Genomic DNA, 27,238 nt, shown 5'->3' on the forward strand with positions numbered 1-27,238 from the left:
CTCTGCATTGTTTTCTTTATGAACTATTTAAGATGGGAAGAGAGGGACAAAACTAAACCTTGATAGAGTGTTGACCCAAACGAACTAAAGTGCACTAGCCAGCATGCAGCATCTGTCGCAATTTCTAAAGAAAGTTAACCCTCCTAAGATGTTAGGTTTTTCAAACCAAGATGGCGCAGTGCACGTTCAGCGTGCCTGTCTGGGTCATATTGACCCCATCATCCTACTAGGGTTTAAGGTAGTATGGCCAACGTTCGAAGAAAATAAAAACGCCGAAAGCACATTCAATTCGATTGTGTGAAAACTAGGTTTTATTCGCATAATCTCCTGCATTGATTCGTACTGATAATGCACAACAAATGTATTTATTTTCTCTTTCTAAATTGCAGCAATGAAATGCTCTGGGACGATTCGTGTTATATAAATGTATAAACTGTGTAACATCATAAAATAAACTAATACCTGCTTTTCCTCCATTACTAAGTTATACTTCAGTGTTCAATGCGCGCTATCCAGCAGTGTGTGTTTGTGTGAGTTTATGGGAGGAATGGGAGGGGGAATATCCCGAAACAAATCGCGACGCGTTTTTTTTTTGCCCGTCTCTTCTACTACGAAAAAGGAACTTAATTCGTGATTTGACCTACGCTTTCTAGGTACTGTGTAGTTCTTTCCTTCTACTAGATACATACATACCTACATGTATAGTTGGTTACAATTTGGGGGGTTCTGAGTATAGGAAGCGATGTTCGATGTTTTGGGCGTTTTGGGGGTTTCCCGAATATGTGTAGTATGCAAAATGAACACACCTCTTTTGAACACGCGATTCCCTCGCAGCACGCGCGCGGAGAAGGCCACTAACCAACTTTATGGGGTAGTGATGAAATTCCTCTTTCGGGTCATGCCTTGTCAAAACGATAACATTTCAATTCATTCCAAAACGAAACAAATCACGGTACATATAAGAAATTATGTCAATTGGTTCAAAATTGACTGAGTTATAAAATGTTGTATCTTATTTTTTAGAAGGATGCCCTCGTACGTATAACAAAAAGATCGAAATCAATCGGTGGCATAATCGCTTTGTGTTCGAATATGATGCATTTGGGATTACTAATAGCACCGTGATCCTATTTAATCATTTAAAAAATGAACATATACACTGAAAATTATGCTTTCAACAACTGCAACAAACAGGACTTCAGTTTATCATAAAAAACGTTGAACGCAACTTATCGTTCAGAAGTAATTCAGCCTGTTTCGCGCTTTGGAACATTGCTTAAGTACCTAATCATTAAAATATCATTGATGTCAATCGTGACGTGGCATGACCCTCCTAAAATCTAGTATCATTTTTAAAGGTTCGTTTTCAACTTGTTTAGGGCAAAAATAATAAAACTTTCATCTTTTTATTAATTCATCTTAAATAGTAATAGCTTTGATTTGATTTTTCATAATATGATAATATTAATCTTTGACTACAACCAGGACTACAAACATTACTATCAACTTACTTGGCGAAAAAACAGTTTCAGTAGTATCATATGAGAGGGAGACAGAGAACATTCAAGATTTGGAACGGGTCAGCAGCGGTTTCTCCGAGTCGTCGAACGTGACCGCGAGGCTGTTGCTGCGTACGTTCGGACCAACCCCGAGGCTCCCCGGCGGAGGCGCCGGCACTGGTCCATTGTTATGATCCGACGAAAACAGCGCCGTCGTTGGCGAGGGCGCATTGCTCGTCGGTTTGCTGGCCCTCGGGGTGTGGAGGTTCGCCACGGTGTCTGCCCCGTAGCTGCGGTCATCTTCATCGAGAGAATGCAGCAGCTTTTCGACTTCGTCGTCAATCGGGTCCATCGATTGATCGCCGAAGCGCTGCGAACGCTCCATCAGGGTAGCACGTTTGGCCGCTAAGTACAGGTTGCGCTTGATTTGAATGTAGACCACCTCGGTCACCGCCTTGACGGTGTAATCCGGGATGAAGGTGTGGCGCAGCATGGCATCCATGTTGAGCGACTGCAGTGAACCCATGATCTGCTGGGGCGAATCCACCGGTACATCCACGCCCACGTTCTGGATCAGGGCCTGCGTTCCGAAGTAAGTAAATGGGCCACTCTCGAAAATTAAGTTCTCCCTGCCGACGGTCACTTCAACGCGACCTTCCAATATAAGCGCAAAATAGTCCACCGGCTTTCCACGGGTGACGATGAACATGCTCGGGTCATTTCGGTCCTTTCCTTTGAGCTTGACGTGGTGCACAATGTCCTGATTTAGCAAACGGCGGAGAATCGTTTCTGAAACCATCTCCTGCTTAAATGCGTCCACCGAGGTGCTCAGGTACTGGAACGTGGCCAGCGTGAGCTGTGGCGAAATGCGCAAGCGCTGCGAGTTTGTGTCTCGCCCTTGTGCGAATACTGTAAAGTCCTGGCGAAGTTTGGACCGATCCCGACGCACCTTCCGGCGATTGTCCGTGAAGACGTCCGTTTCGTCCATAATCTCCGCCTGGATAAGTTCCTCGATGACATCCTCGAGTGTAATCAACCCGACGGTTTCGTAGAACGGATCTCCCTCGCCTTCGTTGTTGACCCGATGGACGAAAGCCATGTGACCCTTGTGGCCCTCCTTGAACCCTTTGAACATCACATCCAGGGTTGTGTCCTCGAACACGAAATGGCACGGATTCTGGTAGAACTCACACAGCGTTTTCAGCTGGGTATTATCGTCCGGGTCCACGAAGGCCAAGTCCTTGATGTACAGCAGGGTGACTATGTTTTTTCGTTCGCCCTCGTACACCGGTATCCGGGAGAATCCAGACTTCATGATCTCGGTGATGGTTTCAAAGTCCAGCACGGCATCCATCGACAGCATAAATGCATCCTCAATGCGGGTCATTACCTGTTGAGTGGAGAATTATAATACATAAAACCGATTAATAAGTCGTTTTCTGTCGAATAAAAGGCAAACAAGCGCATTAGCATGCCATAATTTTCCCGACCCTCGTGGATTTCGGCTTACCGTAACCTTCAAAATTTATTTTAATGTGATCTAATACAGGGTGTCTACTACTTGGAAAAACCTGGAAAACCGGGAATCCTGGAATACTCAGGGAATTTCTGGAGTACTCAGGGAAATTTTACTCCGATAAAAAAAAACATTGGGTCGTATGAACCTGGTAGTAAAAATCCATATAGAAATTTCGCTACAAGGATTTTTTCCAGAAATTCCGTCAGAATTTCTTTCTGGAACTTCTTTAAAAATACCTCCTGGAATGTCTCCCAGGATTACTTATAAAATTCCTTCCGCATTTTTGACGCTATTTTTCTTGGTATTCCTTTTTGATTTTTTTCCGGAAAGGTATACTTCCGGATTTCTTCCAGGATTCCTGAATTCAAACCGATTTCTCCTGGAGTTTTTCACGGGGATGCTTTTTCTTCCCAGAGTTTCTCCAGTGTTTTGCTGAATGAAATCTTCGTAGGATTTCCACCAGAATTTATCCCGAATACTCTATAAGAATATCTGTCGGGATAAATCGTGGGATTTCTTTTAGCACTCTTCACGGAAATTTTACCCGATTCCTTCCGGTGTTCTTCTTGGGACTTCCTCAGAAGATCTTCACAGAATGTCTTTCAGAGTTGCTAAAGGAGTTATTCCTGGGGTTTCTACTAAAGTTCCTCCAAGGGTTTCTGAAGGAGTTTGCACGAATTTAGTGCAAGAGTTCCTCAAAAGATTTATTTCATTTGTTTCCTGTGATATCTTCCTAGTCTCCTACAGAAATTTGTTGAAAGTTTTCGCGAGGCTTATTTTGAAGTTTTACCTGAGATTTTTTTCGGAGTATCTCCTGGAACTTCTCTCAGAAGATTCCTTCCGATGTTGGTCATGAGATGTCTCTCAAAGTTTTTCTTAATTTACCCTGGATTTTCCCCTAAGATTTTTTTTCCAGAGTGCCTTCTGAGATTTCCACAGGAGTTATTGCTGATATTTGTCATTGAATTCTTCTCTTGCATTCTTTCAGAGCCAGGCTGTTTTTTGTAGTTGTACCGGATTTCTTGCACTGATCCACCTGAGAGTTTTTACAGATATTCTATGCATTATTCAAAATTCTTCCCGGAATCTTTACCAGAAATTGTCCCGAGATTTTGGATACTCCTTTAGGAATTTCTCCCAAAGTAATTGCAGGGATTCTTCTACGGGTTTTCCTCAGAATGTCTCCTGAGATAACTTACGAAATACCTTATAGGAAATTCATGGATAAATATTCGAGGGAATTCAAATAAAATCTTGCGAAAAACTCCGCAAAGTGGTATTGAAAAAATCTCGACATGAACTTCAGGAAAAACCTGAGAAAAAAAATGAGAAATCTCGAAAAAAGTTCTAGGTAATAGTAATCCCGAGAAGAAATATTAAGGACATCCAAGGAGGAATTCTGAAAACCTCATGGATACATGAAAGCAGCTGCGGACGAAGTTCCGCGAGGAAAAGAAGAGGAATATCGGAGAACTATCGGAAAAGTTCAATAGTTTATGGATAGCTGTCCCGAAAAACCACTAAGGCTGTGACCATAGTGGGTAAGGTGAGATGCGATCGGATGCGATAAGTTATGAGATGAGAAGAGGGATGTTTGATAGGCCATAGTGCATGAGGTTTTCAATGAGGGTGCGCATGTTGTTTTCACATCCTTTTTCGCCTATTTCGTGCGCATCAACGACTCGCGTGATTTGATCGATGAAGTCACGTGTATGTTGAAGCGCTTCGTTGGATGTGGGTAGTGAAATGATCGTTTCATCTATAAGAGCGGAAAGATAAAATGCACCCGCTTTTTATTTTGCGCGGGTCGTTTTTTTTGCTATAACTTAGTCAGTTTTGATCCTGTTGCAATAGCAAAAACCGACCAGTTAAAAAAAAATCTGGTGTAACTGTACAAGATTGAGATTATTGAATTAATTATTTGGGAAAAGAATGTATAACATGTAATCATATCCGCGTGAGCGATGTCTATACTTTTACTTTCCGAACTGGGCTATCTGAGTGTTGATTTCAATTTAAATCAATATGAGACTGTTATACTGATTTTCGGCATTAAAACATTACTTGATTGTGCTGACTTCGGCAAAAAGAAACAAAAAATCGGCAAGTATGTATCATTTAAGGGTATAGTTTTTTTATTACAAAATTTTCGGCGATATCTACGAGAAAAGATGTCTCTAATAAGTACACAGTATTCATCATAAGGACTGTATCGTTAATTATGAGTACATCTTTGAGGCCCTGTATTAAAAAGACTAAGTCTCATTTTGACAACTGCTGTGGGTTTATGTGTTGCTAGCGTTGTAAACAAAAGATAACCTTCATTAAAAGTTAAAGTTTTTTACGGATGAGAAGCGAAAATCGATTGTGATCAGGTACTGCTATGAAAAATGATTATCGCTAAGAAAATTAGCAAAAGTTGGAGGTGTTAGCGTTTTTTCTGTGTAAAATTCTGTCAAACGATTCGGTATGCATAACACACTGATAGACTCACCCGGACGCGACAGAAAACCAGGTGCGCCAAGTCAAATTTGGACAGCAAAATTTGCAAAATCTTCAAAAGAAAAAAGGAGGTATTCATCATAGATTGCGCAAAAAAAGTGTGGAACGACTATTCGTATGGTTCAGCGCGCCAAGGAGCGTAATTCCCTGAAAACTTACCCAAAACAGACATGTCCAAAAAACAGTCAAATTCTGGGGGATTATGTGAAAACTCGAGCTCGGAAACTGTACGATGATGTTTTTAGCAAAAATTACATGTGCATAATCATGGATGATGAAACGTATGTCATATTGGACAACAAGGCACTTTCAGGGGCACAGTTTTTCACTGTGAAGCGTGGCGCTGATGTTCCGAATTCGGAGAAATCGATTTTTTACAAAAAAAAAAAGTTGGGAAAATGTATTAGTTTGGCAAGCAATTTGTCAAACTGGTATGAAATCGTCACCTTTCTCCACCGTCCCAAGTATGAACGTCGAAATACATATACCGGAAGGAATGCCTCCAGAAACCAATTCTGCCACTCATCTGAAAGCACAAACGTCCTACATTATTTTGATCGAGTATGGCATCCTGCCACTATGCGCGTGACACCTTTGACTGGTATGAAGAAAACAATGTCCAATTTGTGGAAAAGGCAATGAACCCTTCAAATTGCCCGCAAATTAAGTACATTAAGAAGTATTTGGCTTTGATGAAAGGGAAACTACGGCAAAAGGATAGAGGAGCAGAGGACGTCATCAAATTCAAGAAAAACTGGGCCAACCCAAGCAAAACCATCGACGGAACGGTTGTCCAAAACCTTATTAAGAACACCAAGAAGAAGGTGCGAGAGCTGGCAAGATGCACGAAAAATTAAATATAAAATGATACCATGGACTTTTCAGATGGTCAATAAACAATGTAATTGAATTGAGATGTACTCATAATTAACGATACAGTCCTTATGTTAGGTAAAAGAGTATCAATCGGAATTGATGTCACACTGTTTTCGTTAAGGGATCTAGTTTTGCCTGACAAATAAAAAAGCAGAACTTTTCAATCAGAATCCTTCAGCAATTAAGTTGAATACCACAAAACCTTAAACTTTCTAACTTGCACATGAATAACATGCACTGAACAAACGAACATATCAAACATTGATCACTTGATTCAAATCCCAAACCGAGAAAATGAAATGTTCTCTTATACACATATCATAACAAAATTATGCTGTAAAAAACTTAAACGATTTGATGGAATACTATTTTATATGCAACGAAATATGTTATTTTACATAGTGATCGATAGACAACAAAACAGCAAAAACAACAATATATTAACGCATTTTCTATTAACCATTTTATATTACCTACTAGCATTCCCAACACATTAAGCCGCATTGCTTTACATACACAATGAGCGCAATCATAAAATCCATACCCGACAAGCATTCTCTTGCGTTCTCTTGCGATCACATGCGTTGAAGCAGCTCCATCGCATCTCCGCACTCATCGCAACTCATCTACTATGTACGGTTCATGCGTTCTGCATATAGTTTCCACAGAGTGTGCTTCGGCGCTTATCCGATCTCTTATCTCTTTGCATCGCACCTCAGCCACTATGTGCTCAACGTAAAACAGACATGGACACTGGCTTCAGCCGGCGGCTGTACCGATTGAACGAAACTTAACACGGAGTGGCTACGGATAAGACGTGAAAAATTTCATCGCTCGGAGCGGGAATCGAACCCTCATTCATCCGGACTCTAACCGCATGGCAACGAGGTTCAACCAATGACATTCTTAGAAGAAACTTTGAATAGTTTTGGATGGATCTTCAGGAGGAATCCAGCGAGAATCTCTAGAAGTATATCGGGAAACCTTTGCAAGAAATATCGGGACGTACTCAAACAGATATCTCGTGTGAAAGAATCCTGCGGAGAGCCAGGAAGAAACTTTGGAAAAAAAATTCAGGAATTATGCTCAGAAATCTTGAAAGAATTTTTGAAGAGTAGGGGAACTTACACGTATTTTCGGCAGTTTTGTTCTCTTCGTCATGTTTTTTTTTTTTAAACCTGTTGAACTCAGAGTTGGCATTAAATCCTTCCCAACCAAGCTGAATATGATCAAGTTTTAGGCAATTTAGCCGGCATAAATCCCTCATGACGAAGAGAACAAACCTGCCGATGATACCCCCTAAGTCACCCTTTATAATGATACATATTGCCCATTTACTGGCATTTTACCAGGTTTGCTGGTATGTCTTAAACATACTGGAAAAACTTGTAATTAGAAGGCACAAAATGTTGCTAATTGACAAATTGACAGATGAAATTTGTGAAAAAAATCGCGTTCTGGTGGGATTTTTTTCACAAATTTCATCTGTCAATTTGTCAATTAGCAACATTTCGTGCCTTCTAATTACAAGTTTTTCCAGTATGTTTAAGACATACCAGCAAACCTGGTAAAATGCCAGTAAATGGGCAATATGTATCATTGTACCCTTGCTTGCGTCACATGGCGCAGTTCGGTCGTCCGAGCGTCCGACCGTGCCGAGCTCTCGACGCATACTAATTAGACACCAGCAAAACAAACTGCCTGGTGGCTAGGTATGCGGAGTGCGAGAGTAAGTCTCGGCTTCATATAAATAACTCGCTCGCACTTGTCGTTACGTTGAGCGCATAGTGGCTGAGGTGCGATGCAAAGAGATAAGAGATCGGATAAGCGTCGCAGCACACTCTGTGGAAACTATATGCAGAACGCATGAACCGTACATAGTAGATGAGTTGCGATGAGTGCGGAGATGCGATGGAGCTGCTTCGACGCATGTGATCGCAAGAGAACGCAAGAGAATGCTTGTCGGGTATGGATTTTATGATTGCGCTCGTTGTGTATGTAAAGCAATGCGGATTTAATGTGTTGGGAATGCTATTGCTGACTGCACCCCAAATTGGACTGACACAATAGTGTGCACACACCTTCAAAGTGTGATTGCAGCGCAGGGTCACGTCGGATCGAGTTGAGGTCTTCGGTGCACTTATTCCTTGTAAATGGAGGAATAGGTGCACCGAAGACGTCGAGACGATCCGAGGCAAATGTGCACTTTTATCACACTTTTTAGGCTTACCAAAAAAAGTGTGATAGTCCAATTTGGGATGTAGTCTGCAATAGTAGGTAATATAAAATGCGTTAATATGTTGTTGTTTTTAAACATAACTCAATGCTTTTTCACATGACATGCATTTTGATGAACCAGACGTAATAAAAATTTATCATATTGTCTATCGATCACTATGTAAAATAACATATTTCATTGCATATAAAATAGTATTCCATCAAATCGTTTAAGTTTTTTTACAGCATAATTTTGTTATTATATGTGTATAAGAAAACATTTTATTTTCTCTGTTCGGGATTTGAATCAAGTGATCAATGTTTGATATGGTCGTTTGTTCAGTGCATGTTATTCATATGCAAGTTAGAAAGTTTAAGGTTTTATGGTATTCAACTTAATTGGTGATTTGTTGTTGCATGAGGAAGAAGAAGAAGAATGATGGTGTTTTGAAAAAATCCTATCCCTACAACACAGGGGAAGTTTTTAAAATGCCTCTATAAAATCTAAAACAAAATCTAATTAAAAACGGTTTGATGTACGGTGTTAGAATTTGGACGGACTACATATTGAACGTATAAATTTAAATTTAACATTTTTTTCTTGATAAGGTACTTAATTTGTAGTCCGTTCAAAGTCTAACACCGTACATCAAACCGTTTTTAATTAGATTTTGTTTTAGATATTATAGAGGCATTTTGAAAACTTCCCCTGTGTAGTAGGGATAGGATTTTTTCAAAACACCATCATTCTTCTTCTTCTTCTTTATGCAACAACAAATCACCAATTGCTAAAAGGATTCTGATTGAAAAGTTCTGCTTTTTTCTTTGTCAGGCAAAACTAGATCCCTTAACGAAAATAGTGTGATATCAATTTCGATTGATACTCTTTTACCTAATATAAGGACTATATCGTTAATTATGGGTACACCTGAAAATTGCTGTATCTGAAAATGTTTTATTTGTTTTGTAAATTAAATTCAATTACATTGTTTATTGACCATCAGAAAAAGCCCATGGTATCATTTTATATTTAATTTTTCGTGGATCAACCGTTCCGTCGATGGTTTTGCTTGGGTTGGCCCAGTTTTTCTTGAATTTGATGACGTCCTCTGCTCCTCTATCCTTTTGCCGTAGTTTCCCTTTCATCAAAGTCAAATACTTCTTAATGTGCCTAATTTGTGGGCAATTTGAAGGGTTCATTGCCTTTTCCACAAATTGGACATTGTTTTCTTCATACCAGTCAAAGGTGTCACGCGCATAGTGGCAGGATGCCAAATCCGACCAAAATAATGTACGACCTTTGTGCTTTCAGATAAGTGGCAGAATTGGTTTCTGGAGGCATTCCTTCCGGTATATTTCGACGTTCATACTTGGGACGGTGAAGAAAGATGACGATTTCATACCATTTGACAAATTGCTTGCCAAACTTATACATTTTCCCAACTTTTTTGCAAAAAATCGATTTCTCCGAATTCAGAACATCAGTGCCACGCTTCACAGTGAAAAACTGTGCCCCTGGAAGTGCCTTGTTGTCCAATATGACATACGTTTCATCATCCATGATTATGCACATGTAATTTTTGCTCAAAACATCGTCGTACAGTTTCCGTGCCCGAGTTTTCACGTAATCCGCCAGAATTTCACTGTTTTTTTGGACATTTCTGTTTTGGGTAAGTCTTCAGGGAATTACGCTCCTTGGCGCGCTGAACCATACCAATAGTCGTTCCACACCAAGGGGCTAGTCGCTTGGAACATTGTGCCAAGAGGTGCCAAGCACACCGTCTTATACGCTGTATGGCACACCGAGGCACTCTGAGGCACAATTTTGACACTTGAGTTTGGGTGAAAAAACTAGGCAACCATGTGCATTTGACCTGCAAAATGAAAACAAACAGTTGGTTGTCTTGGTAGTTGCCAAGCAAAATCTGAATCATCAAGCAGTGGCACTTCAGGGCACACTGAGGCACAATTCAATACCCGTTGGCACACTGAAAATAATTGGCACAAGTAAAGATGTGCTCAGCGACTCCCCCTTGTTCCACACTTTTTTGCGCAATCTATGATGAATACCTCCTTTTTTCTTTTGAAGATTTTGCAAATTTTGCTGTCCAAATTTGAGTTGGACGCACCTGGTTTTCTGTCGCGTCCGGGTGGGTCTATCAGTGTGTTATGCATACCGAATCGTTTGACAGCATTTTGGACAGAAAAAACGCTAACACCTCCAACTTTTGCTAATTTTCTTAGCGATAATCATTTTTCATTGCAGTACCTGGTCACAATCGATTTTCGCTTCTCATCCGTAAACACTCGCGTTGCTCCACTTGAGGAAAAACTTTAACTTTTAATGAAGGTTATCTTTTGTTTACAACGCTAGCAACACATAAACACACAGCAGTTGTCAAAATAATACTTAGTCTTTTTAATACAGCGCCTCAAAGGTGTACTCATAATTAACGATATAGTCCTTATGATGAATATTGTGTACTTATTAGAGACATCTTTTCTCGTAGATATCGCCGAAAATTCTGTAATAAAAAAAACTTATACCCTTAAATAATACATACTTGCCGAATTTTTGTTTCTTTTTGCCGAGGTCAGCACAATCAAGTAATGTTTTAATGCCGAAAATCAGTATAACAGTCTCATATTGATTTGAATTGAAATCAACACTCAGAGAAGCCCAGTTCGGAAAGTAAAAATATGAGTATACATAAAGACATCGCTCACGCGGATATAATTACATTTTATACATTCTTTTCTCAAATAATTAAATCAATAATCTCAATCTTGTACAGTTACACCAGATTTTTTTTTAAACTGGTCGGTTTTTGCTATTGCAACAGGATCAAAACTGACTAAGTTATAACAAAAAAAAGCCCGCGCAAAACAAAAAGCGGGTGCATTTTATCTTTCCGCTCTTATAGATGAAACGATCATTTCACTACCCACATCCAAAGAAGCGCTTCAACATACAAGCGACTTCATCGATCAAATCACGCGAGTCGTTGATGCGCATGAAATAGACGAAAAAGGATGTGAAAACAACATGCGCACCCTCATTGAAAACCTCATGCACTATGGCCTATCAAACATCCCTCTTCTCATCTCATAACTTATCGCATCCGATCGCATCTCACCTTACCCACTATGGTCACAGCCTTAGTGGGCACAAACAGGAGTGTGTTGTGGATTGGCATCTAAGCCGAAAAGAGAGATGAGTTTGTGAAATAGGAGTGTTCACGGTGCGGCTTCGGAGTCAGTTTGGCTTTCTATTCCGCAGAACCATTACCTGTTCTGTGGCTTAGTTGGTTAAAGCGCCGGTCTAGCGAATACGGAGTCGTGGGTTCGTATCCCACCAGAACGCGATTTTTTTCACAAATTTCATCTGTCAATTTGTCAATTAGCAACATTTCGTGCCTTCTAATTACAAGTTTTTCCAGTACCCTTTATAATTTTTAGAAAATTTGGGTTGTTTTATAATTTATTTGAGTTTATACAGTATTGTTCCGATTTTATCACGCCCATTTTCAAAACTGCTTTGTAATATTTTTCAAAATCTATACGCATTTACAATATTTTTAACATCACAAAACACGCCTTCAACATTCATCTTGAAGAAGAGGGGAAACACTTGTTCTCAAATGTAACAGCAAAATAATGAAAAATAAATAATAATGTAATAGTAAAATGTGTTGTGTGGTTTTATTTCACTCCATCATAATTTAAATTTTAGAACACGGAGAGAGTGTGCAAGACGGGGCTATCAAAAACTCAATCTCAAAAGGCTGAAAATGTTCTAATTCTAGTCTATCACAAAAACCCAGGTCAAGATCACGGGGTTTGATGGCAGTGAACTGCCCCCACTCGCATAACAGTCCCATTAGACTTTTCATCACTTTTGAGTTAACGTTATGAATAGTCATCATTTTTGATGTACTTCCAAGAACAACAATAAAAATTACGAATTTTTATGTCAATATGTGAAAAAAATACCAAGTTGGGACGCTCATATCAAAAGTACCCGCATAACAGTCCCATCATGGATTTTTGTGTTACGTAACACAAAACTGAACAACTTTGTAGTGATTGTAATATTTTTTACAGTTATATATTCATGTACAAAGCAATCTGTGAAAGTTTCGAGATGATCGAAATATTTTTCAAATTTTGGCGATTTTTCAAAGTTTTACATGGAAACAAGTTTTCAAACTTCAAATGCCGTTTTCTCAATTCCTACTTTTTGCAAATGGGACTGTTATGCGAGTGGGGGCAGTGAAGGTTTTTCATTTTAACCAATAGTGAACCCGTTAGAAGCTGAAATTTGTTTTGATCGTAAAACACATCATGATAACTTAATTAAATCGACTTTACCAATGGTTGCGCAACAAGTTCTATATCTTTCCTACATATTGCACACAAAAACCGAGCGATAACACCTATTTCTCATAAAGTATTTTTTGGAATTTCCACACTAGGGTCCACTATTGGGTAGATCGTATTATCTTATCATGTTAAATCGGTGACAATAGTGGACCCCCTTAGATTTAACATATAATAGTGGACGCCAGATTTGTTTACATTTACAAATTTGCTTAAATAATCAAATTATCGCTTCCCAGATTAGATTCATCACATGGAACTGCTGTCTACGAACATGGGTCATGGTCTCCCGGTGGAAGTTAATCGGTAGAAGCAGATTTGAGCTGGAAATTTGAGAATAATTGCTAGGGGTCCACTATAGGTTAAGGGTCCACTATTGGCTAAAATACCCTAGACTGGCCCAAATACAAAAATGTCGAATAATTCCACGAGGCACCCTCTAGAATCGTGCCTTTAGATAAGAAGAACAATCTGTAAAAGATTCAGCTCAATCGGTTGAAAACTGAGCTGGCGCAAGCCCTTGGCTGATTCGTCTCTCGGACAGAAAAATTGTGATTTTTTGACTGACCTCTACCCCCCTCCCCTAATGTACACGTGGACTTCAGGAACAAAATATTTCGACTTTTTCTATATTCAAATATTTTAAAGTTTTTTGTTTCAGAGAGTTATGCATTACATTAAATATACCTATTTCTAAATTCTATATATTACGACTATTTTCGCATTACAGATTATCTACATAGGATACCATGGCTCTCTGAATGTCTGTTCATTCCATGGTTGTCCCATATTTCATGCTGAGATATTAGGAAAACTATCAAAGGTTGCATTTTTTTAGATCATTGCAGAAAAACAATAATTACAGCAACATTTTGGAAATGCATGGTTGATTAATAAACAAAAAAAAAACACATAAAAACGTCAAAATTTGCATAGGCCCCAAGAAGTAACTCTACTAAAAATCAACATTTTCCTCGATAAAACTGTGCAACGATAAATAATTATGCAATTAATTGACAGAAAAGATGATATTCTAGTAATATCAATCACAGTTCGTGTTAAATTTTTCATTTTAATGAGAAAATAGGGGTGCGCAATCTTTGGAACCATTGTTAGCGCTGTGTTCCTAATTGTTGTGCACTTTCAGTATATAATTATCGCACGTGACAAATACATGACTTTTAAACCATTTACATATTATGTAACACTAGTACTAACAATTTCAGGCCTCCCGCTCCTACATGGTTTGTATACAAATGAGTAGGAAAATGTTTGAACCGTAGCTCTATGGCAGGCACTCTCTATCTACAGTGTGACGTAATTTGTGAACAGCCTTTCATTTGGCTTTTCCAGTGGTCAAAGTTAGGGACGATTCAAATGTTACGTCCGCCCTTTTTCAGGATTTTTAGACCCCCTGCCCCCTATTATCACGCTTTATCGCTTACCTAATACATGGAGTATTACACTTCCTCAGACCCCTCCCCTTCCTAAACGATGGACGTCACTTTTGAAAGACCTCTTATTGTCCTACCAGCAACCGTTACTTCAGTCACCGGAAAGCTTTTACATTTGATCTTTCCGACGCACGTTTTGTATGATGGCCACTGAAAAATCCCTACGTGAGGTGCCCATATTTCGTGCACTTAAGCATTTTCAAAATTTAATAAACGTCTGAAATTTTACCATAAAGTATATCAGATTAATTTCTTCAATAATATTTAGTGCTGGCACTGTAGCTCCCAAGAAATATATAAATTAGGCAACTTCACATTATACAAGATAGTTACAGCATTAGTTTTGATTTGTTTAAAAATGCCAAATTTCGTGCACGGGTTCCAAATTTCGTTCAAAATGGGTCCAAATTTCGCTCACTTTAAAAGACGTAGAATTCGCCTAAATGTGTTAATTTTCAAAGCGTAGCATACTCGTACAATACCAATGAAACCATAACGTGTAGATAAAATCGATGTCTGTGACGAACTATGAGTGAATATTTGATGTTTCCCGTGTTCGTCCCGGATGTTAACATTAAGATTTTCAAAATCCTTCTGTAGTTTTAAGGGTTATTATTTTTGATGTTTGTTTTGCTCTTTTTTTGAAATCTTAATAAAACAATATATTGTTTGCTATTTCAAATGTTCACTAACTTTACTGATGGTCAGTAATGTGAATTAATTCTTTTTTTTTTTAATTGTAGCTTTTACCTTTCTATTATGTGGCATTAATAGGCACATTCCTCGAGAGGTTAGTTCTAGTAAAGTGTCGTCTTCCATATTTGTGTTCTGGCAATAAAGCTTACAGCAATAATTTGCTTGAATGAAACTAGCGGCTGTAAGCTACTACTCTCAATGTTTTGTAAATAAAATCATCCCGAGCTTACTTAGTATTCTCACATTTATAAATTTGTTTATTTTTTTTTCTACGTAGTTTATGAGCAGTCCCTAGCTAATTTTAAACCAATTAAAATAGTTATTAGAACTATTATTAATAAACGAATCATGCGATGGCTTTGTAGCCATTTGTGTACACATGAACTTCTAAAACAAAGTTATGAAAAAGAGTGCACGAAATTAGGGACCCATACAAATTGTAGGTTCCTAATTTCGCCAACAACAAAAATGTTGAAACAAAATAAGAAAATAACATTTTTAAGTAATTATATTGCGTATTATAATAAAACATACTGAATTGAAATAATCAAACATAAATTGGAATATTTACCTTTGATAGAGATCGAAATATTTGTTCACTTCCGTGAGTGTTGATTTTCTCGTATCTCTGAATATGGCATCTGCTATTTGCATACATTTGCAATTTATTTTTCAATCTTTCACATAAATCAAATTTTTCATTTATTTTTTTTATTGGCGGAATTGGGGAGCGAATCGGACTGGACTTGAAAAGAAATCAACTTTACAATTAACAATTAACGTCTTTATTGCTCGGTGTTAGAATACAAACTAAAAATTCAAATTGAAAAATTCAAAAGCATGGACTGCTTCGATAGTCGATGGCATGCTGCGTTCGAGGCTGCGTTGCATTTACTCGACACTCCTCCTCAACGCTGCTGCTGTAGACCACACTGCTGTCGAAGTACCCCCAAACGTAGCCTCGCTATTGGCTTTGTCAGAAGGTCGGCTGCCATAGTTTCGCTTGGACAGTACTCGTACTGAACAACACCTTTCGTCTTCAAGTCCTTGGCGTAATGGAATTTGGTCGAAATATGTTTCGTACGATTACTGAACTTTTCAGCGTCCAGCATCTTCAAACAGCTCTGGTTATCTTCATATAATAATATGTTCGTTTTCTCGCCTAGGTCCTCCAACAGTCTTTGCAGCCAAACCGCTTCCTGGGATGCTTCGGAAAGGGCTACAAACTCCGCTTCTGCTGTGGACAAGGAGACGCAGGTTTGCTTCCTGCAAGCCCACGAAATTGTACCTCCACAGTACTGGAACACGTACCCGCTGTTGGATTTCCGATCGGTACGGCATTCTGCCCAATCGGCGTCGGCGAAACCAACCAGACCAGAGGAATCACCGCTGCTGCTCAGTTGAAGCTTCATGTCTGCCGTCCCCTTCAAGTAGCGAACCGTTCGCTTCAGTTCGTCCCAGTCACGTTGGGTAGGGCAACTCACCTTACGACTCAGGATCGAAATCGCCGCTGCAATGTCGGGTCTGCTGTTTACTGCAATGTACAGCAACTGCCCAACTACCTTCTGGTACTCCAAATTGTTTGGAAGCAGGTCGCTGTCCTCTTCTATCTTGCAGTATCCAGGATCGATAGGCACGCTTGACGTTTTGGCATCCTGAAGACCGGCAGATTGGACAACACTCTCGATATACTTCCGCTGGCTGATGAAGAAGTCTCCATTTTCATCTCGATCAACTTCGATGCCCAAGTAAACCTTGATGTCACCGAGACTGGTAATCTTGAAGTTCTTCTGTAGCACCAGCTTCAACGCACCTACGATGCGCTCATCCTCACTCGCCACGATAAGGTCATCGACGTATATGAGAACGTAACACCACTTGCCACCAACTCGCTTTCTATAGAGACAGGGATCTGCCTCACAGCGCTCGTATCCATCCGCTACCAGAACCTCATGAAGACGTTGATTCCACGCACGAGCCGCTTGCTTAAGCCCGTACAAGGATCTCTTCAAACGGCATACCTTGCTTTCCTTTCCGCTGACAACGAACCCCGGAGGCTGCTTCATAAAAATCTCCTCCTCAAGGTTGCCGTTTAGGAACGCCGTTTTGACGTCGAATTGCTTGACGCACATCTTCTTCTTGGCTGCGACGGACATCAAAGCACGAAAAGTCGCATGACGAACCACAGGCGCGAAAACTTCACCGTAGTCTGTTCCGAGTCGCTGGTTGAATCCCTGAGCCACTAGCCTGGCTTTGTAACGAGCTATGTTGCCTGCTTCGTCCTGCTTCAGCGTATACACCCATTTGCATCCGATGGCGCGGCTTCCGACCGGCAGGTCGACCAATTCCCAAGCGTCGTTCTCTTGCATCGATGCCAGTTCTTCCAACATCGCTTTGCGCCACTCGTTGCTATTCGGACTTGATAACGCTTGCTTCAGGGATTTCGGCTCCTCCTGAACCGAAGTTTGTGCACTGCACGCATACCGCTTTGGGATTGCACCAAGGTTGGGTCTAGTGGATCTCCGGGGCGTATTGACATCCACGCACGGCATGTTCGGACGGGCGCCGTCAGATTGCGGCTCCGCTACATCCAATCGTTCATCTGGGACTTCCCAGACCTCATCGTCATCGGATTCGATTTGCTCATCCATCGGCTGCATTCGTTGAAACATGATCGATGGTACAACCAGATTTTCCTCTTCGGGACCTAGACCGGACCCGCAAGTACCAAGAAATTTAACGTCACGGCTAATAGTTACCTTTCCTGTTGCTTCATCGACCAGGCGGTATGCTTTCGACACCTCGCTGTACCCGACGAATCTCAACTTGATGGCCTTCCGATCCAGCTTACCTCGCTTCGCATTTGGCACATGACAATATGCATCTACGCCGAACCGCTGAACATGTCCAAGATTGGGCTTCTTCCCGTACCACCGCTCGTATGGTGTACCGCTGATTGACCGCGATGGCAGTCGGTTCTGCATGTAGTTGGCCGTCATTACCGCTTCTCCCCAGAAACGGTTGCTCAGGTTTCCATCGATGAGCATGCACCTGGCCATTTCGACAAGGTACCTGTTCTTCCGTTCAGCTACCCCATTTTGCTGTAGGGTGTACGGCGCCGTCAGTTGACCAACGATGCCATTTTGCTTCAAAAACGCCTTGAACTTCTTGCCGATGTACTCACCACCCCGATCGGACCGCAAAATTTTGGGCTTCCTTCCGAATTGCGTCTTGGCCATTTCAACAAACTCCTTTGCTTTCTCGAGCGCTTCGGATTTCTCACGCATCAAATAGACCACCGTGTACTTACTGTAGTCATCGATGAACGTGATGAAGTACCGCCTTCCGCCCAGTGTCGTCGTCCGCATTGGTCCACAGACATCGGTGTGAACCAGATCCATCACCGCCGATGAAACACTTTTTGTCGCCTTCGGAAATGGTGCTCTGTGCAATTTGCCTTCAATCACAGAACAGATGTGTATCTTCGAACAAATGTGGAGTTTCGAGGTGGAAGTCGTGAAATTGTCACTTGGAAAACTAGATTGGAATGATTTTCCATGGGAAAATAAAAAAATCATCAAAGCGTGCTACGCCGCCTCCCTATGCTCGCTGCAGGCTAAAGCTTGACTTCCACCACCAGGTTCGCTAGTGTTGAGCTATCAAACGGGCAGTGCTTTTCGTGACGAAGATTCACCCCCGTGCTTCAATGCACACTTCACAAGCACCGGTGCAGTTGCAGCTCTTCACTTTCACGCCTTCTGCCATGGTTGGTAGCTTCAATACCGCTTCACAGTCTCTGTGGCCCAACCGTCGATGCCACGCATGCACACAGTCGTCACTCGTCGTTGCCATGGATACGCGCTCGGTGGGTTGGCGCAACACGAACAAATTTCCGACAGACTCCGCCGTCGCGCAAACTTTTTCGCCTCTCATTATCCTTGCTCCACTCGCATCGAATACGACGACGAATCCTCGTTGCACCAGCCGCTTCACGGATAGCAAATTTGACTTCATCTCTGGAACGTAAAGCGCACACTCTATCGGCACTTCACGCCGTTGGCCAGCATCATTGATGACGGTGATCTGTCCAGATCCGCGACCTTCCGAGCGAGCTTTCGCACCGTTGGCAACCCAAACGTCCTCTGTAGCTGCATCGTCCAGATTGTGGAAGAATTCCCGGTAATTTGCAATGTGGCAAGTCGCACCGGAATCCAAAATCCATTGCTTTTCCACCTGATTGGCGCACCCAGTGAGGAACGCGTAGTGATCATCGTCGTCATCGCGCTGCGACACGTGGTTAGCTTTGTGTTGCTTGGATACCACCTTCGGTTGCTTGGTTACCGCCCCGCTCGCTTTCGTCGCTTTCCACGTTCGGAATTTTTCGCAGCTTGCCTTCTGGTGGCCCAACTTTTTGCAGAAAAAACACCGATCCTTTTCGGTCTTTGAATCTGCATAAAGAACGGTTTCGGAATCGTCCCCGTCACCGTTGCGCTGCTTCTTTTTTGTCCACTCATCGATGAGCTTACCTTTTACCATGTCCAGGGTCAAATCTTCCTCCGGTCGAGCTTCGAGAGCAGTGACCAACGTCTCGTACTCCTCCGGCAGACTGCTGAACAAAATGGCGACCAGCCACTGGTCATCCAGGATTTTCTCCGGCTGCAAATTGTTCAGTTTCTCGAACAATTCCGCCAGCTTCGACACGTGCGCTTCCATGTCCCCGTGCTTCTCCAGGCGTAGGCTGCAGATTTTCCGCATCACCGAAACTTTCGTCGTCAACGTCTTCTTCACGTGGAAATTTTCCAGAGCATTCCACGCCTCCGCCGCCGATTTGGCCTTCCTTATGTGGATGAGTTGGTTGTCCTCCACGGCCAATCCGATTGACGCCAGCGCTTGCTCGTCCTTAGTCCTCCACGCGTCCGTGACCGGTTCCGGTTTTGCATCCGCTACCGCCGTCCAATTGCCCTCCTTGGTCAGCAACAGCTTCATCCGGAAGCTCCAATTGTCGTAGTTGGAGCCATTCAGCTTCGGAAACGACACCAGCCTGTCTCCCATCTTGATGGACGAATACCTTCACCAGTTCCGATTCCGGTCGCAATGGCCCATAACCTATTGGCGGAATTGGGGAGCGAATCGGACTGGACTTGAAAAGAAATCAACTTTACAATTAACAATTAACGTCTTTATTGCTCGGTGTTAGAATACAAACTAAAAATTCAAATTGAAAAATTCAAAAGCATGGACTGCTTCGATAGTCGATGGCATGCTGCGTTGCATTTACTCGACATTTTTGTGAATTGTATTGAGATCAAATGCAGTTTTGAGGTTATAGCAAATTTTGGATGATTTCGCTGTTAATTAGATAATAATGCTCTCAGATGTCAGAAGTTAACGAAGTTTGGGCGCGCACGAAATTAGGGCACCCCACGGTATTTTGGATTGTTCACACGGTGCATAGTATGAAACGTATAAGAATTCAAGAATCCCTCCGTTCCTTCTCCCTCCTAGGACAAAGTATTTTAATGATGACCACTTAAGGACACACTACCTGAACATCTTTAGTTTTATGTTAAAACATTAAATAATAGTATTTTTCCCCTAGCCAAGTTCGCAGGGGTTGACGGTATTAACCCTTTCCTTCCCGCGACTTTGAACGACTATTTCTATGCCAAGAAAGCGTTTCCGAAAAAAGTGCTTGAACAAAAGTTATTGCAAATTGGTCAAATTTTTCGAAATAACGAAAAAAAAAATAGTTGTAAATCAATAGTATTTTGATTGTTTATCAATAGTTCCACTATTGAAACAAGTAGTTGGGAGTTGGGTTTGTCTAATGAGATTACAATCATATTCTAAAAACTGTTGCATCATATTCATCTGATTTCGTTTGTCTCGAGTTAGTCGAAAATCGATGGTGCTCTAGAGCAACCATGGGAAGTAGAGGGTTAAAGTGAAGGAGTTTCATTTTGATTATTGTAATGTAGTGTTCTTTAGTGAAACATATCGTTTCATTTTTTTTCATTTTCATTTTGCAGCATTTGGTGGGGCAATGAGAGCGCAAATCAGTCCAAAGCCGATGATAAGGAGGGGTAATGGCTGAATAGTCTTTGCTGACCACATAAACGCCATGGGATAGGAAAAGGGTATTTTGGTGTGGGTTGAGGGTGTTGATACAGACTTGACAATATCAATGCTATTCAGATGCAAAATAATTTTAAGGCTCAATAGTGAATCGCATACCTTCCAAAACCAATAAAAAACCAAAATCCACAAAATGCCTAGCAAGTCATAGAAAGAAAAAGCGCCCGATTGTTTATTTTGCCAATTAACAAACGGAAACTTCTACCCTCTCCGACTCGCCAGTCACCCCGGAAAAAATGTCCTTTCAGTTCTGGAAAATATATTATTCCCAATTAAGCCTTTAATCGAATTGTGCGCGTGGTCTTATAGTACCGTAAACCGGGGTCAAATTGATCAGCGGGGTGAATTTGATCACCCGGGTACTACATTGTAATTCCATACTAGGAACTCATAAGTGTCGTAATGATCTTAAACTTTTTACGTCATCTGATTCATAGATGTCTAGAGATGAGTTTAGACTTTTAATTTTTTAGAAAATGTTAGTTTTGTCTTATTCTTTCAAGGAATTTGCAATGTATTTCTCATTTAGCTTAAATCATTGCTACTAAACAATCAATTGCTAATAGGACTTCCCGTGAATTCCCTGTTTTAACATTTTTGTGGAGCCTTGGTAGGGATGTAATGCAGCTAATCAGAAAATGTAATAGTTATAAAAAAACCATTTTATGAAGAAATAGCCATTTTTGTGATAGAAATCACTTATTTTAAATGAAATTGACTAACTTTAGGCGTTTAAGGGGAAATTTCGAAATTTAATTTTGCATCTAAAGTAATAAATTCACTAGTTGTAAGATTTTAAACGCGTTATTCGGTTTTAGAAGAGCAAAATTAAGTGGTGAAGGAAATTTTCCTTTCCAACCGATGCTTAATTGTATAGTGATCAATTTCGCCCCAAAGTTTCCAATATTTTGATATTTGAAGTTATTTAACTTAAAGTTTAAATTTGTTGAACAAAATTCTGCCACATGGTTCCATGGAGATCCACTGGGTACTGGTTTTACAGAAATTCTGTTGGTAATATTTGAACAGGCACTGATGTTATCCGCAAAAGTTGTTTTAAAGTGATCAATTTGACCCCGGATTACGGTACCCCTTCTATGTAAGAACCAGTCATTGCCATACATATTAAATGCTAGACATGACCCCATGGATAGCATTTGCATATGTAAAAGCTTTGCTGATGTGACTTTCCTATTAGGCAATTCTCTCATCACATGTTTGTCTTCAAAACCTTGTCAAGCTTAGAAAATTGGAGTTAATTAACAATACATTACTTTACTTTATTTATTCCTTCAGGAATTTATTCAATAAATTCCTTTAATGGATTTAACCAAGAATACCTCTGGAGGATTTCAGGTGTTTGTCGATAATTATTTTACGGGTTTATCCAGGAATTCTAATAGAGATTTTTAAAGGAATTGCTCCATGAATCACCAGAAATTTCTCCTTATATTTTCCCAGGAATTTCTCTTGGAATTTCTCAATGCATTTGCAGCGATTGCTTAAAAATGCTCCAAATATTACCCCAGCATTTTTTCCTCTGGATTTTTTTTTTTGGGAATTCCGTCGGGCATTCGTCCGTGATTCTTGCAGGAATTTCACCAAGGATTTATTTAGGAACTCTTTATGGAAATTTTCCAGGATTTTTAAGACTTCTCCCAGTGATTCCTTTGGAAATGTATCCATTATTTTCTTGTTTATTCAGAAATTCCTTCAGGAATTTCGCTTAGAATTTCTTTTAGTATTCTTCCAACAATTCCTCCAGAGGATGAACAACTAATTATTTCGTGTTGGTATTTATTGAGGAAATCTTCTAAGAATATCCAGGAACTATTATAAATGTTTCCCCAGGGATTTCTCTAAGTATTCCTTGAGATATTTTTTTTTGAGATTCCTCAGCAGTTGTTCAATAAATTTACTCTAGAATTTCTGTAGGCATTTCTCTAAGAATTATTCCAAAGATTATTTCAGACTTCTATGAACTCTCCCATGGATTAATTTATTTTCCAGATTCCAGAGATTGCTTTAGAGATTGTGCTGGCATGTTTTCGGCTAGGACACTTTGAAAGTTTAAGCAAAATAGTGGAAACGGAGCCAGTTTAGGCAGTATGAAATTGTTTTAAAGAGCAATTTCTTATACTAGAGCATCATTCACTTAAAAAATTTAATTAATGCTCGTCTCTGAACACTCACTCAAAACTCCTTTCTTCTTACATATCGCCTTCCCTGCTTATATATTTGACCCTGTGTACTGGAATCTTAGCGTTGATGCAACCTCACGACCAGAATCAAATTTATCGTTTCATATTGGAAAATCCTCGTTACATATTATCACTACCTACCCATCGCCAATCTTTGCTTTCTTCCGATGAGAGAATTTAAATATCTTGGACAGTTCAAGTCCTATTCACATCAATCCTTCATTTAAGGTCCCATCTTAAGTGATTCTGGAAGCCAACATCCACGAAGGTCTTCGAAATAAGACGACACCCCAAAACGCAAGAAATTATAGGTAGCGCAAGAATCTGTTCATTGCGAATTAATAATAAGGAAAATCTACATTACCTCTTCCACCGTTTTCTTCCGCAGTTCCAGCACACCGGAGATAACGTTCACCTCGTCCTTGTCCAGGTCGTTGATATCGGTCGTGACCTTGACCAGCTCCTTCAGGCGCTCGCGATTGTAGAAGTTTCCGATTTCTTCACCAAGCAAATAGTCCAATATTTTGGACGTGGGGTAGGACAACGGAAACGTTATCAGCATGACCGCCTTGGTGATGATTATCGTTTTAGCACCGACGGCAAGGCCATGGCGAGAGCAGATAGCTTGCGGAGTAATCTCACCGAAGATTACGATTGCAATTGTCGAGCAGATGACCGCCACCACCCCGGATGTTAAACTGTCCAACAGAATGGTGAACGTCGAGTTGACCAGCACGTTACCCAGCAAAATACTACACAGCAAATAGTTGCCGTGATCGCGAACGGGCTGGATGGCACGGGCATAGCGCTTTTCTTCGTCCGTTCCGGTGTTGCAAAGAATTTTCAGATCGGTCCTATCCAGTGACATCAGCCCCAGATTCAAACCGGAGAACAACGCGGAAAACATCAAACACACTCCGATGATAACCAGCGAACACCAGAGCGGCAGCATCGGCTCATGACTGGTCATCCGCATCCATGGATCGGAACCCTGATGGATAAATGGTTCCACCGAACGGGCCAGTTGTTCCGAAGTAGTTTCATTCGAGGCTTCATACTTTGCACACACGTAGAAATACTTTCCACTTGTCCCCGGGGGAAGCTCAATCCTCACTAAAGCACTGTGTTCACTAATAGAGTCCCGGCTGACGCGGAATTTGTTTGTTACCGGAACCAGACACGAACCACCATACACATTGTGTTCCTGTGTAAAAATCACCACCGTGTTTTCGGTCAGCCCAGTGCCGTACAGCCGGAGCGTCACGGAAGAGTGCGCCAACACAGACGGAACAGCATCCTCGTCTATGATCGGTTCCTTCTCGGCGTGTTCAACCCGAATGCCATGCAGCATTAGGTTCTGGCTCGACGTAATTACCGCCGCAGCCGCCGTTTCTTCCACACTGTTCTTCCCCCCACCTCCCCCATCACTCCCATCAGCGATACTACGCTGCAGTCGCGGTATCTCATTTGTCTTCGGTAGCCAGAAAAACAAATCACTGCTCTGCTGCTGCTGCTTCTGCTCATTTTCAGGCCCTGCTACCGCTGCTGCTGCACACACACCGAACGATTGCGACACTACGGCCAAAGCCACTAGCACAAATGCCACCGCGACGACGACGACGGACCGATTACTAAGAATTTTTCGCGACGAAACGACACCGGCCTTCGGCATATTTTTACAATTTTTCACCGATGGCAAAACACTACTAAACTGAGGCTAAAATTTGTTGATTGCTGCCGTCGTCGAATCCGTGCATGTTCCGTTCCTCCACCGTTCGATACCGATACCGATCTATATTTTTGTTCTTGCTGCTGCTGACTAGCTGGCTGCTAGCACAACTGCGGAGGATGATCGGAGAATGACTCACTTTTGTTGTCACTTCGCGACTGAGTTCACGCGCGTTCACCGCCTTTAGAGCAGCTCCACCGTCGGTTCCAAACTTGGCAATTCAATGTGTAGAACAGTTCTAGCTATAATACCAATCAAGTCAAATTTCAATTGTTCCGCACTTGAATTGATATTGTTTTTCTTCAAAACCCCTTCTGCATGTCGATGTGCTGCAGAATCTCCACTTATCAGAAAATTTCGACTTGATAGCAATAAAACAACCTTTACACTCTGTTAGAAACTAAGTAATCGTTGAATTGTATGTTAGTTCAAATATGTATCGTAGTAGGTCATGGGATTTTTTTAAATAAAGACTGTCATTAGTTGCCCGAACCTCGCCTGAGTAAGACCTACTTTATCAGGTTATGGGCGCAGAAAAGTTTCCATAGAAACGGGCTTTTGTTTGGAGCTTCAAGATTTTTTCACCCTCAAGAAATTCAAGAAGTTCTGGAAAATGATGTCCAATCAAGCTGCTGGAGGCGTAGGAGCTCAAGATGCTGGAGATGGTCGCCGTGCCGGTGCGCAAGCTGGCGGAACGAGACTGCCCGGAGGCATGGTTTCGTTGCAGGCGAGAGAAGTGCTGCGTGGATCGGAAAATTACAATTCCTGGGCGTTTTCCACCAAGATGGTCCTCATCAAGGAACGGACCTGGTGTGCCGTGAAGGAGCGTAATGCAGGAGATCCGGAACCAAGCGAAGAATTGTCGGAACAAGCTCTGGCAACCATCTGCCTGAACATCGACCGGAGCATATACGGGCTGGTGCAAAATGCGAAAACCGCAAAAGAAGCGTGGGACACCCTGCGGAACACGTTCGAGGACAGCGGTTCCACCCGTAGGATTGGACTTCTGCGTAAGTTGACGGGCATCCGGCTGGTAGGTGCTGAGAGGGACGACGACGTCATTTGCCAGTCCCCCCAGGAGTATGTCAACGAAATCATGCTCACGTGCAACCAGCTGGCGGAGGTCGGCTTCAAGGTGGACGACACGTGGATGTGCAGTTTGCTGCTGAAGGGCCTGCCGAAGAAGTACGATCCGATGATTTTGGGTCTGGAGTCATCCGGTGTGGCGCTGACGGCGGATTTGGTCAAGGCCAAGATTATGCAAGAAGTCAAGGTCTCAAGCGGCTCGAAATCGTCCGACGATGGTGCGTTTTTCAGCAAGCAAAGCGCATCGAAGAAGCAAGTCGACAAATCTGGCGTGAAGTGTTTCCGGTGCAAGAAGGTAGGACACTTTGCGTCGGAATGCCAGAAGGAAGCAAGCGAGAAGAAGAAGGAGAAGCGTGGCACTCAGAAAGGTCATGCAGCTTTCTTCGCTGCCCATGCTGTGCAGTCATCGGAGCGGAGCAACAGCGATTGGTTCTTCGATTCTGGTGCGACCACCCACTTGTGCCGGAACAAGACCATGCTGGAAAATTCGCAGGACGTGTCGACGAAGATCAACGTGGCCAACAATGCGGAAGTGGCCGTTGTGGCGAAAGGATCGGTCAAGCTGGAAGCGGATTGCGGTGAAGCGACCTGGGACCTCACGATGAGCGACGTGCTTTGCGTCCCCGACCTGGCGATTAATCTACTCTCCGTAAGCAAGGTATGCCAGAAAGGATTCAAGGTGGTGTTCACGAAGGAGGAGTGCAAGGTCGTCAATCCCTGCAACGAGGTCGTTGCGATTGGCCGTGAAGTGAATGGTCTCTACAAGCTATCCGAGACGAAGAAGCCAATTGCAAATTTGGTCCAGGACGACAGGTACGAGCTGTGGCATCGGCGAATGGGACACCTCTCTGCCGGTGGGATGAAGCAACTGAAGGAGATGGTCACCGGACTGGACTTCGAGGTTCGGGATCCGGCGAGGTGCATACCGTGCATCGAAGGTAAGC

The 27,238-nt window shown here is 41.8% G+C and overlaps 1 protein-coding gene across 1 annotated transcript; it reads right to left on the minus strand.

The window, feature by feature from the left end:
- Positions 1 to 288: 288 nt before the first annotated feature.
- On the minus strand, positions 289 to 25,320 carry LOC109431857 (unextended protein). The gene is made up of 2 exons (XM_019708115.3): positions 23,844 to 25,320; positions 289 to 2,889 (listed from the first exon to the last, which is right to left on the minus strand). The coding sequence occupies exons 1-2, from the start codon at positions 25,149 to 25,151 to the stop codon at positions 1,564 to 1,566; spliced, it is 2,634 nt and encodes an 877-aa protein (XP_019563660.3). The 5' UTR covers positions 25,152 to 25,320; the 3' UTR covers positions 289 to 1,563.
- Positions 25,321 to 27,238: the final 1,918 nt, after the last annotated feature.

This window comes from Aedes albopictus, chromosome 3, assembly GCF_035046485.1.
Source record: "Aedes albopictus strain Foshan chromosome 3, AalbF5, whole genome shotgun sequence".
NCBI lineage: Eukaryota > Metazoa > Arthropoda > Insecta > Diptera > Culicidae > Aedes > Aedes albopictus.

Bases quoted from the DNA above. Each gene is read 5' to 3' on its own strand.
- LOC109431857 (XM_019708115.3), bottom strand. From the start codon at position 25,151: ATGCCGAAGGCCGGTGTCGTTTCGTCGCGAAAAATTCTTAGTAATCGG. The intron at 2,890-23,843 runs GTAATGTAGATT...TCCACTCAACAG, and splicing joins GGAAGAAAACGGTGGAAGAG to GTAATGACCCGCATTGAGGA.